Raw genomic sequence first — 13238 nt, 5'->3', positions numbered from 1 at the left:
CCAATGCAATTCTGGGCTGCATCAATAGGAGTATAGCATCTAGATCAAGGGAAGTAATAGTGCCACTGTATTCTGCTCTGGTCAGACCTCACCTGGAGTACTGTGTCCAATTCTGGGCACCACAATTTAAGAAGGACACTGACAAACTGGAACGTGTCCAGAGGAGGGCAACCAAAATGGTCAAAGGCCTGGAAACGATGCCTTATGAGGAACGGCTAAGGGAGCTGGGCATGTTTAGCCTGGAGAAGAGGAGGTTAAGGGGTGATATGATAGCCATGTTCAAATATATAAAAGGATGTCACATAGAGGAGGGAGAAAGGTTGTTTTCTGCTGCTCCAGAGAAGCAGACACGGAGCAATGGATCCAAACTACAAGAAAGAAGATTCCACCTAAACATTAGGAAGAACTTCCTGACAGTAAGAGCTGTTTGACAGTGGAATTTGCTGCCAAGGAGTGTGGTGGAGTCTCCTTCTTTGGAGGTCTTTAAGCAGAGGCTTGACAACCATATGTCAGGAGTGCTCTGATGGTGTTTCCTGCTTGGCAGGGGGTTGGACTCGATGGCCCTTGTGGTCTCTTCCAACTCTATGATTCTATGATTCTATGTTAAGGTGGAGCCAGAATTATTAATAAGACCAGGAATATGCAGCATGACAAATACATTGTTGGACATTCCGTTGACTATTGGCATCATTCAGCAATTGTTTGATGAGCAAATAAAAGTGATTAGAGCTGAGATTGATGAAATAGTGAATGAAAACAGACCAGAGAAGGATGAAATGGAAAACAAGGACACATAGACTTTGGAGAACAATATGAATGCCAGGACAGGAGGGTGAGAGTTGGATGCAACAGATGATGAAATGGATAAATCCTTCACACAGGTGTTTAGAGGAATGAAACATCCAAATGGAGGAACTGTGATGTTGGAGGAGTTGAATTAAACCATGGAAGGAAAGATGAAGAGACATTCTGAGTTGGCAGAAATAGTTGAGAGAGAAAGTCTACTACTTGAATTTAGAGAGAAAAGCCACCAATATATATAGAGATAAATGGCTTTTATCTCTAAATGATGAGTATATGTACCTACAACTGCGATATATAATGATGAATATGTGTACCTGCAACTCAGAATAACACTTCGTTCATATGATGAACAAAGGCTTATGCCATAATAAACCTATTATGTTTTTAAGGTGCCGCACGGCTTTCTGTTGTTATCTTTGTAAACTTGTAAACTTTGCAATATATACATATTGTGTACACGCAATTTATGTAATGTAGTGCCTGAGCATGTGTGCTCTATTACTGTGAAGCCCTTATTTCAAAATGGCAACAACTTTATTATAGCGACTCATAAAGGAGTTGATGTAGCACACTGCATTTTTGGCTCCTGGAGAAATATCTGAGTAAGTGTGTGCCACCCTGCCCTGAAGTTGGCCTTCTCTCCCCTGGATGCTTGCCCTGACCATTCGGTAGGACTGTAGGACTATGTGCACAATTAACCCCCTAAAAATGGAATGGCCATGGCTTTGTAAATTTTAAAATAAGACATTCTTAAATGGCATCTCTTTTTACTGTGTCCATGAACTCTGCCTAGGAAAATGCTTTTAACAAATTGGCTACAATGATGCTGAATAAATCATTTATTATTAGAACAATATACTGCACAAATATTTGGCTGGTTTAGCACTGCTGGACCCTGGAGAGAAGAGGCTGAATGTGTATAATATAAATACTATATAGCAAACAGATCTGCGGTGCCACAGATAGCACTGGAATTGAGACTGTTCCAGAGCTAATGAAAGCTTCCTTGAGCTGCACAGAGCCCTGGACTAGTGTTTACTGGCTAGATAAGAGGGCTTGTAGGCTGTTGGTTTTCTTTTACCTTCCCATTAGAAAAGTCATTAACTCTGTAATCTTAAGGCTGGCCTGAGGGAAAAGTGAAGGTTGACAAACCATCAACTCCAACACCCTACCAGCCTCTTGCCAGCAAGGCAGGAGTTAGGATGGAGAAGTGTAAGAATTTACATTTGTCTTCTGCAAAATTTGAAATCGGATTACTGTTTAAGAGTACCTATGCAACGCCCTTCTCTTATGTGTGCAGCATTTTAGCACTGTGGAACTCCCTCCAGTCAGATGTCAAGGAAATATACAACTATCTGACTTTTAGAAGACACCTGAAGTTTGGGAAGTTTTTAATGTTCAAAGTTTTATTCTGTTTTTAATGTTCTGTTGAAAGCCGCGCAGAGGGGCTGGGGAAACCCAGCCAGTTGGGCGGGTAGAAATAATTTATTATTATTATTATTATTATTATTATTATTATTATTATTATTATTATTATTATTACTGTTCATATGCAACCCTTTACAGAAGATCTAAGAAACTTGGCGTGTAAGCAGGCTTTTGATGGCAATTTAGTTACTATTCCTAGAGTATTATAGAATTTTGAACATAAGCATGGCACAGCATAAGAAGATCTCTTCTAGATCAGGCCAAAGGCCCATCTAGTTTAGCATCCAGTTCTCAGGGTGGCCAAAAACAGGACTTGAGTGCAAAAGCTCCCCCCTTGCTGGTGTGATTCCCAGCAGCTGCTATTCAGAGGCATCTCATCACTGACCCTGGAGGTAGAACAACACCATTTTGCTAGCTAAACCTTTGATAGTCTTATCCTCCAACTTATTTAATCCTTTTTAAAAACCATCCTAGTTAGTTGCCATCACTTCATATGTGGGGAGTGAATTCCATTGTTTAACTAAGAAGTACTTCCTTTTGCCTATCTCCAATCTTCCAACATTCAACTTACCCTGTTTCCACTGTCTCCACACCATACATAATCTTAAACACCCCCATCATATCCCTGTTGCCTTTTCTTTCTCCACTGAAAAGCCTCAGATATTGTATCCTCCCTCTCATAGGGGAGTTGGCCTCAGAACATTGATCAGTTTCCAGTTACTCTTTTCTGAAACTTTTCTAGCTTTGGTTTTTATTTAAATGCCACACCACAAGCTGCTTCTATTGGTCTCCCTGGTATTCATGCTCATCTGACACATCATAAAATCATGCTTAACCAATATAACGAAGTTCTCTATACTTTCTTCTCATACCTCAGGGTGGGTAACCTCTGACCCATGGGCCAAATTTGGCCCCTGCACACCTCCCAAACTGGGATCCTGAGGCTGCTTCTCCTAAACCATATGCACCTGCCCCACACTTGACATGGTAGAGATGCAGCTCTATTGGGGGACTTGATCCCTACAGAAAAGATGGGCTGAAATCACGGCTCAGCCCTGCTGAATTTGTGGCACAATGGAGTTCCAGGAAACATCTCTGCCAGCCCTGTGCTTGGTGTTTTGCTTATTTTAGAGCTGGCAAAGCCCCTTACAATGCCCACCCCAAGTGCCTGAAAGTCACCTGTTGTCAACAGGTGGGTGGCACAACCTAAAATGGGCCTATCGGCTGCAGAATTACAAGTGGCATCCCAAAAACAAATTCTCACACCACTAGCAGGAATGAAAATTCACAACAGGTCTTTTCATGCTTTGTGAAGAAGAGTGACTGAATGGACGTCATACCACACATCCAGTTTGTTGCGCAATAAACACATTTCTTTCTTTTTTGTTGCGTCCAACCCTGAAATCTTACCCTAAGATTGGTCTTTTGTTGCAGGGGTGTTTCATCTCCACGGCACTGAAAGTGAAATTTTTGTAGCTGGGAAAATGACATGCTTCCCCCAGAGAGCTCATTCTTTTCTCTTTTTTTTATGCAGGTGTTACTGCTGCCTATTCTGTATAGGCTATTTGTGAGGCAGTTAGTGTAAAGTGATGCAACTTTTTTGCCCCTCCCATGACTGCACCATTTTGTGAACCTTTAGTGTGTGTTTTGAATCACAACCTCTCTAGCCACCCTAACCGCTGTTGCTGCCTTTCTCCTCACAATCACATGTCCTGCCACGAGTGCTATGACAGCAAGGCTGTCATTGAACAAACATGTAAGAATATTGTACAAAGGATAGAAAATATTTCTCTGATTGTGCAGAAATTGAAGCTTAACCTATAATGCATTTTTTAGTTGCAGCAGACGTGTTCTCACAAGTCATTTCTATATCTAAAAATGTAACATGGGAAGGTTTCTACCTCTCAGATAAGCATGTTTATGTTGAACTGTTCTCTAATCTTAGCTTAGATGTTGCTTTCAGAAGTTAGTGAACACATAAATCCTTCCTGTGTTACATTTTTAGAAGTTATGCCTGTTATAGCATGGTAAGGTAAAGGTAAAGGACCCCTGGACAGTTAAGTCCAGTCAAAGGTGACTATGGGATGCGGTGCTCATCTCTCTTTTGAGGCCAAGGGAGCTGGCATTTGTCCACAGCTTTCTGGGTCATGTGGCCAGCAGGACTAAACTGCTTCTGGTGCAATGGAACACCGTGATGAAAGCCAGACCAGCAAAGCTTTTTCCTGGGCTGCTGTTATGCAGAGATGGATATGGGGCTGACTTTTTCTTTTCTTTTCAAATTCATCTAGTCCAGCCCCCACTCCCTTTTAGATTGTACTTTAGGGCAGGCAGTAATTTCTTAGGGAACCAGTGTCGATCCAGCCTGGACCCAACACATTTATTTGGTATTGTTCAGTTGCTGCGGATATGTGCTAGGCTGATTAGATAGCGCATGTATGGCAGTTCCCTAGTGCACTTGTTACCTAGGAAACCATGAGCTCTACATGTGTGTCACTTAACACCCTATTTGCTTTCATTTGGTTAAGTCTTTAATTTCTGCACTGCCCCATCTCCTCTGGATCTATTCAAGTCGCCTGTCTTCATACACTAATCCCTCTCCTTCTGCCCTGCTTGCCTCTCTGGCTGTGGTTCTCAAAAAAGTCCCTGCCTGCTCGGAGCAAGTTTCCAAACCTGTGGGTAATCTGAACAGCTCGTGCCTTTAACAATAATAACTCAAATTATATACACGGCTTCTCCCATCCAGAAGCAATTAGTAGCTCAAATGTGATGCTTAACACTTCCATCATCAAAGCACTCTACAGACGTTAACTAATTAATCCTTCAAATATTGCAATGAAGCACAGTAAGGTGGCTATTTCTCCTTTGTAGATGGGGGAATTAAGGCACACAGAATATCAAGGCTGGACAGTGGCTGGCTCTGCTTCACTATGCAAAGGATGCAACATCCAAAATATCTGCCATTCAAGTAGAAATAAGAGGTCAACTACCCACTCCTAAGAGAGTTTCATTTTCAAATGGAGTCTCTACCCTGGTTCCTATCTGATTAATCTTAGACTTTCCCAGCTCCCCCAGTGACTCAGGTAGACTATTTTGTGAACTGCACATTAAGGTGCTGGTTTTTAGCTGTGCTGAAGCTTCTTTGCAACACACTTGCTCCTCATGATCTATGTTTAGCTGAATATTCAGAAAGCTTCCCCCCTCATCACCAATTTTTATTCCGTAAAACAGGTATTTTGTGATGTCCACAACAGTTTCTTTGATTTCCAAATGTGTCTCCAGACTAAGAAGGTTGTAGAACTCAGATAGAACTGATTGCAGCTGATTAAAATATTAGATTGCAAGAAACAAACATATTATTGGGGGGGGGGTGCTCCAGTTTGTTCCAGTGCCATTTGCTGGAAAGAAAGGAAGGAAGGAAGGAAGGAAGGTTGGATTTTTGGGAGCTGTCGGACCATTGCTTCCTATAGCTCAAGACAGGGGTGCTGAGGGATCTTGCCCCCCCAAAAAAACCCAGGAAGGGTCTGGGCTCCCTCAATCTCCTGTGGCAACATGTGCACGCAGTGTGAGCACACCACAGAATGTGCTCACGACACTCGTGCAAGCTGTGCAGCGGCAAGCCGGTGTGCGTGGCTCAAGAGCTATGCCTCCTAATAAAACCTGTCACTGCCTTCCACAACAGGCCACAGAGGGATGTTTGGGTTCACCTATTCCAACTGTAAGTTGAATGCTGAGCGTATGTTATAAATAATTGTTTTACCTGCCCTTCACCAGCAGCTATGAGGGTGGGTTACTACAATTTAGAATTCAGAATTCAAAACAGTTAAATCAGATTATAGTCACAAAAATTGTGGCGGGGGCACTGAAATCACACATTTCAGAGGAAAAGGCCAGTGTAGAGAAGTTTCTTCTGCAGACTAGTGCAGTAGTGTACAGGTGACAACACTGGAGGCCTGGAACAGCAGATCCTGTAAAACAAAAGAGTTCTGCAAGCAGTGGTAGATGCTCCAGATACAAATGTGAAGACAGTACTGTTAGATCCTGTCTGCAGCATTGTCTGGTCAACAAGACCAATTCAAGATTCCCTTCTCTTTAGCAATACCTGCTGACCTAGGGTTCTGGGTGGGCACTCTTTGGTGCATGGTGTGGCCATGGAGGGCTGCCATCTTCTGACGTGGCCAGGGGAGGGGATGGTCACCTGGTGCCACCCAACTCTGACTGCATTGGGCTCCCAGGTAAGGACAGGCAGTGCCTGCAAGCCAATCAGTCTTCAGCCCACTCCATGCCTATTTAAACGGGCAGCCAGGTGCAAGCCACCCTCTCGGCTGATCGTCATGGGATTTTCAACCGACCTAGTCCTTAGGGGTCCACCCAGTGGGGGAGCAGGTGTGTTGCCTATGGACCTTGCTGTAGTTTACACCACAGCTTTCCAAACTTTTCATATTACTAACCCCTTTCCAGCCCTGAAAGGGGTGTGGGGAGTGTTCGTGCGACACCTACACACTGCAGCCGACACACTAACGTGTCATGACACAATTTGGAAAGCTCTGGTTTACATGGTCACCATATTCGGGGACAGGGAGGAATTTTCTCCTGCAAGCAAACTGGCTGGCTTGCAGGTTTTTGCCTACCTCATCACAACATTGGGAGATAAGGCAAGTGGCTGGATCCTTAGTCGCAGGAGTATCCTGTTAGCAGGGTCCAGGAGGGGTGACTCTGTCTGGGAGTCCATGGGGGAGGGGGACCAGTGGGCCAATACACGTCTCCCAAAGGCAACTCCCCAGCACCAGGTTCCTATCAGGTAGCAGGCAGGCTGCCTGATGCAGGATACATGCCCAGTGCCTTAGCCAAACCTACTCTTTCCTGTAATCAATAACGCTGTGGCTTAATTCAACCTAAAACCAGTTTCCTGTGTCCATTCTTGTGGCCCTCCCTGCACCTGCAGTGTCCCTGTGCTGGCAAGGATATAATTCTGTCTTACAAGCTGCAAGTGTTATCTAGTATGAAATTTATTTGTCCCACTCCTCCTATGGCATTAAAAAAAATAAATCTAATGCAGGCATGGAATATATAATTTGCCATCATATAAATGACAAATTTGATACACAAATGGAGATGAAGCACCCCAGCATTGTCACAAGGTTACCAACTTTCTCTTCTTCCTGTTTAAGGGTCTCATCTGACCACCCCAAAGCTGTGTGTACTGTTGCCTTTGTAGACCACAATCTGTACTGAAATCCAAGCCTGCTGTTAACTTCACTTGCGCTCTATTCTTGTGTTTGCTATTATTTTTTAACACTTTTTTGTGCATAAAAGCACTATCCTCTCCCTAGAGCCTGCCTGCAGTGAAGACATGGTCTGTACAACTGCAATTATTTAGAAGAACAGATGGAGTGAGGAGCAGAAAGTCTGTTAATAGTAATAGAAATGCTACATGTTAACCTGGACAGCACACGATGACAGTCCCATGACTACACGTTCTGTTCCCACCAGCTGGGCACCAACGCAGAAGTGAGAGATTCACAACAATAGCAAAACCAAGAACCCACCTAAAGTTAGAAATCAAATTCCTTCACACTTTTCAGTCTAGGTTTCCCCCCACCCCACCCCCAGTAATCTCCTGCCTCATGGTCATTTCAAAATATTTTCATATTTAAGGTGTGGTGTTATAAATTTCAGCATGGTTGGCAGGATAGAAATTAGGCATGAATGTGTGAGAAGGAAGTACAGGCCAATAAAGGGAGCGCAAGCATGGTAAACCAAGAATTTTATATCTCCCCCAATCACAATAATTAACTCTTAAGATTGTGCTGACATAATATATATATTAGCTGAGCAGCAGATTTGCTTGGGCTTTTTTTTTGGTGTTTGTTTTTTTTTGTAAGATGTGAATGAATCAGAAGTTGCTCCTAATGGAATCTAAAAGACAGGAAGGGACATGACACGGGCAGAACATCTGCTTTGCATACAGAAGGTTCAACCCCCGTATCCAAGCATGGCTGAGAGAGACCCCAGTCAGAAACCCTGGAAAGCCCCTGCCATTCAGCGAGAGACAGGACTGAGCTGGATAGACCAATGTTTTGAGTCAGCATAAAGCAAATTCCTGTGTTTGTAGGTACCGGTAGGTCATGAGCAACATGGAGGTGTCATGGAGTGGTCAGATTTTGAGAAGGAATGGGAGGAGCTCAGAGAGTTGGAGCTGGAGAACCCTGGAGTGGGTCCTAAGTGGGATGGGGATGTGGAATCAGGTATCCAGGAAATATCTGCTTATGTAAAGTGCTTTACAGGCTTTGCTGAGCAACTCACCCCAAATCATACAACCATGCTTTATGTTATATCCATGTATTCGAACACAAACACTTCTGTGACAGCTCTCTGCTAAGAATATAATAGAGTTATATTTAGCATTTATATAGTGCTTTAGAATGCTCAAAAATGTTTTATGTAAATAATGTTTACAATAATCCTGCAATTTAGGCCAATATTATTATCTCCATCCTGCAGATAGGGGAAGGAGCTAATAAATGACTTGTCTGAAGACAAATTACTAATTACATTCCCCCCTCCTTTACATCAGATTTACTGTTGGGAAGCTGCTAATTTAATGCACTAGGGAGGGGCACATGCATTTACTGCATTGTTCTTCTAACTGAATTACCCCTGCCCAAGGTGTGATTAGCTCCCCCCCCCCTGAAAAAGATGAGTATTCCTTTGTTCTTCTGATCTCCTTTCCCGCTCCTGTAAACTAGTGATCCACGCTCTCTCCAGGCCCACATTTAACCCCCAGCCCTGAGTTTCTAAGATAAAAAAAAACCAGTCATTGAGTTAGCTTAGAATTCACACATTTGAAACTGGATGCCCTCCTTGCAAGCCAGTTTAAGCATAAAATGATTTTTAGTTTCATGTGTTAAATCTTTAGATTAGATTGTTAAAGTTTCAGAGACAGTTGCGATATCACTGCCTAATGACAGACCACTTGGATATTATGCAAGAACAAAGCTAAGTCCATGAAGCTTATGCCGTCATAAACGGGTTAGTCTTTAAGACTCTTAGTAGTTTTTTTGCTGCAAAAGGCTGTTGGCTAATCCTCTAGATTTTGTTATGAAATTATTCTGCTCATCTTTTACAATCAATCACTGTGTGTGACCAGTGAGAAGCTTAGGAACTAGTCTGTTGTGGAAACAGATTTAGAGAGCATTGAGGCTGCCCCCACCCCCGAGGATCTAGACCAGAGTTCCCCAAACTTATTTGGCCTACCGCCCCATTTTATTGGGGGGGGGGGAGCCTCAGCGCCCCCTGGAAATCTACCTTCTTTAAGGCAACAAATTAAGCTTGCTGGCTCAGTCTGATCCGCCCCAGGACTGGGGCTGGTGCTGGAGCCACAGCCCACCCGCCATTGGCCAAGTAGGCGTCTGCTGTGATCCACTTCCTGGGCCTGAGTGAAGCCCCAAAGGGATCACCCAAGCCCAGGAAAACCCCTCGCCTCAAGCATGTCTACCAGATCCAGGGGAGGCGTTGTCGCCATCCCACAATGGCGCCCGACCTTTCGGTTAGCATCATTACACCAGATGAAACACGTACAAACAGTTTTTCTTCTTTCTTTCTCTGCTTTTTGTAGTGAAGAGCAGGATGAAATACTTTAAATACATAATATCTATATTTTTTACAGGGGAAGAAGTATGTTCTCATCATGGTAGATCCAGATGCCCCTAGCAGAGCGAATCCAGAATACCGTTTCTGGAGACATTGGGTTGTTGTTGGAATCAGAGTGAGTAGCATGTGTGTTTATGTTATTACATTGTTCATGAGGATGCATCAGTAGCTTAGGAAACACTGCCGAGTTCAGATATACCTGGCTCTTTCCTCCATCATTATCTCACCTTACTCAGTGGTTAACAGTGATTAAATGAACAGTAGTTAATTAATTAGCAACTATTTTGGAGGAGAGGTCTGTCTACAGACAGATGGCCCTGTAAAGACATCATGGCCAGCACTACACAGTCATACCTCGGGTTGCAGACGCTGCTTCAGGTTGCGTTTTTTCAGGTTATGGACCGCTGAAACCCAGAAGTACCGGAATGGGTTACTTCCGGGTTTTGGCAGTCGCACATGCACAGAAGTGCTAAATGCATGCGCAGAAATGCCGAATTGCAACCCCCGTGCATGCAGATGTGGGTTGCGAATACTGCGGGTTGCGAACGTGCATCCTGCACGGATTACGTTCGCAACCCGAGCGTCCACTGTACAAGTTAGTGTCGGTGGGGCTGGGGCCACTATTGGTCTCATGGGTGGGATGAAGGGGAGATGGTGATATGTAAAATCACTCTTCTTCAGCTTTTGCTCAGTCCAGCCAAGGAGATTCTTTAAAGTGTTCATGAACCATCTCAGGAAGTGCATGGTCCTCTTTCTCCAAAGGCATGGGAACATCCCTTATCTGTGCTCTGTGATCTAGCCCAGGGACTACAAACTACCTTTGAGCTCAAAAAAACCAACCCTATGCTTGTTGTCTGGGATTTGTATGAAAATAGAGAAACACTTTAGATTTGTGTAGATTTGTAGGTATTATCTGATATGGTTCTTCATGGTTGAGTTTCAAGCCAATGTGGCAGTGTGGTTGTAGCTTTGGTGGGGTGTGTATACACATCAACTTAGATTTGGTAAGGTTACAGTGAACCCAGATATCTTGCCAGTATATGGCCAGTACACTTGCAGATTATCAGTGAATTAGGTCTATATGATTCAACCTGTTTGCGGTCTTTCTGTGGTTTTGGTCTAACTGTGTTAACTCAGGTATGTCAAGTTTCAGGAACTTGCCCTCTATTCATGCAGAAAAAATATTTCAGGTGAGATTTGTTTTGATTAAAAATGATAATAATTAAAAAGGCTAATTAATCTGTCAGGACCAGGTGCTTTGCGGAACATATTTTTAATCCCATTTTGGATTACTGCTAGAGTAAAAGATCTAATGATTCCAAGTTTTTTTCCTAGTTTTCTAGGAATGTTGTGTCCAGTGGTTCAGATTAATAAAGTTTGGTATACACTTTTTTTAATCCTCCAGAATTTTTTTTGTCTTTGGATTTTTTTACCTTTTTGCATTTAACACAATATATAACTCATTTTGTTTGATTTATGCATACTTGTTTGCTAGGCAGAATATTCATTATAATATCGCTTTATCTTCTGAAGTGAATTAAGTATCTGCAGGACTTCTAGAGATCTTAGTTCTGCTCTTTTTCTTAAGTCTTCTGTACACTCTTCGTGTGCTTTTATGTTCAGTTTTAAGATCTTGTATTTCCTGAATTAGATTGGCATTTACCTTCTATTTCTCTTTTTAAATTTTCCTTTCTTTTCACTTATAAGTATGCGACGCATCACACCTTTAAACTTGTCCCAAACCACAGTAGTTGTCTGTTCTCCCATATCATTAATCTGAAAAAAATCCATAAGTCTCTTTAAGGAGTTTCTCTTTAGTAAAAAAATTAATTAATTAATATCCAAGGGTCTAATTTCCAATAGAAAGGTTTAGGTTTGTGTACTCCCCATTGTATTCATGTGATAACAGTGAACCTGAGAGATAAGGCCTTCTGTGATTAATAAATGATCCAATCTGGCATAATTTTTGACCTTGTGACATACATGTATACTTCCTTAGTTCTGGATTGGCTATGCACCAGTCATCAAAGTAATTGTGTTTATGTAATTCAGTCGTACCTTGATTTTCAAACAGCTTAGTTCTCGAACGTTTTCGCTCCTGAACACTGTAATCCCAGAAGTGACTGTTCCGGTTTGCGAACTGTTTTTGGAAGCCGAACATCTGACGGGGCTTCCGTGGCTGCAGGAGCTTTGGTTTTCAGATGTTTTAGAAGTCGAATGGACTTCCAGAATGGATTCCGTTCAACTTCCAAGGTACAACTGTATGTTGTAGAGGGATGTTCTAAAAGGAGGCAGTTTGCATGGGTTTTGTGATAGGTGAAACGTTCTGCATTTATCAAAATAATAATTAAGGACAAGATTTAAGTCACCACCTATCATCACCTTGTTAAAATGAGTGCAGTAATGGAAAGGTTTCATCCAGAAGTTGTTCTTGTTGAGTATTAGATCCATAAATAGAGCATAATGTCAGCTAGCAGTTATCTAACAGACCTTTTGGGATGATAAATCTTTAGGGTCACTCAGTATATCTTTTAATTGAAAATCAAGTTTGAGAGAAATCCAGATTGCTGACCCCTTACTTTTGGAAGTACCTTGTGAGGTGTCCCAATTTCTACTTTCACTTGGAAGGAAGGATATCGTATCAGTATTGTTTTTCCATTGTTTGGTATGCATCTCTTGTAAAAGGGAAAAAGAAAAAAAGCAAGCTCTGGGTTATCTCGCTTTAAAGCTCAAATAACTAGACAACACACAGAACATAGCTGTCAATGTTTCCCTTTTTCAAAGGGAAATTCCCTTATTCCAAATAGGATTCCTTCCAAAAAAAGGGAAAAGTTGACAGCTATGACACAGAATAATGTTTTGGGATTAAATAAGGCTACAACTTTATTGGTTACAGATGTGAAGGTTTGGCCATAGGTATTGGGGTAAGCAGCAGCATATATCGTTCCAGCCCGTCTGCTTCCAGTGCTACTAAGGGTAAAGGACACTCTATGACCTACATCAAATTGGGGCACCCCCCAAATGGTCCCCGTAGTGGTATGGAGTGGTATGGCCCTAGCCCACTTCAGGGCATTGGACAGGAGTCACTCATCCTGAATCCTTTTAACAGGATACCCTCACCCAGGGAGGGGCAGGTGGAGGCTACAACCTCCCCACCAACCAAGATCTAAGCTTAACCATTGCCTATCCACCTTACAAAGTTGTGATGATTGCTATGAGGTAGGTGAAAAACCAAATGGCTGATGCCAGGTTGCCAGATGGGAAAAATTTCAGTCCTGAAATATGGCGACCAGCATTGTCCATAGCAAGGTTGTACCATCCAAAACAACCCTAAACTGCGGGAGTTAGGGTGGGAG

The 13238-nt window shown here is 42.6% G+C and overlaps 1 protein-coding gene across 2 annotated transcripts in view; it reads left to right on the top strand.

The window, feature by feature from the left end:
- The window catches only part of PEBP4 (phosphatidylethanolamine binding protein 4), a 266550-nt gene that overhangs the window by 108108 nt on the left and 145204 nt on the right, over positions 1–13238 (top strand). For both annotated transcript variants that reach the window (XM_077919540.1, XM_028708311.2), the window contains exon 4: positions 9899–9997. In XM_077919540.1, the coding sequence (XP_077775666.1) occupies positions 9899–9997 (99 nt within the window). The remainder of the gene's footprint in view (positions 1–9898; positions 9998–13238) is intronic.

Source organism: Podarcis muralis, chromosome 15 (genome assembly GCF_964188315.1).
Source record: "Podarcis muralis chromosome 15, rPodMur119.hap1.1, whole genome shotgun sequence".
Taxonomy (NCBI): Eukaryota; Metazoa; Chordata; class Lepidosauria; order Squamata; family Lacertidae; genus Podarcis; species Podarcis muralis.
Note: the sequence above shows the minus strand (reverse complement) of the source record. Positions and strands in the feature narration are given on the sequence as shown.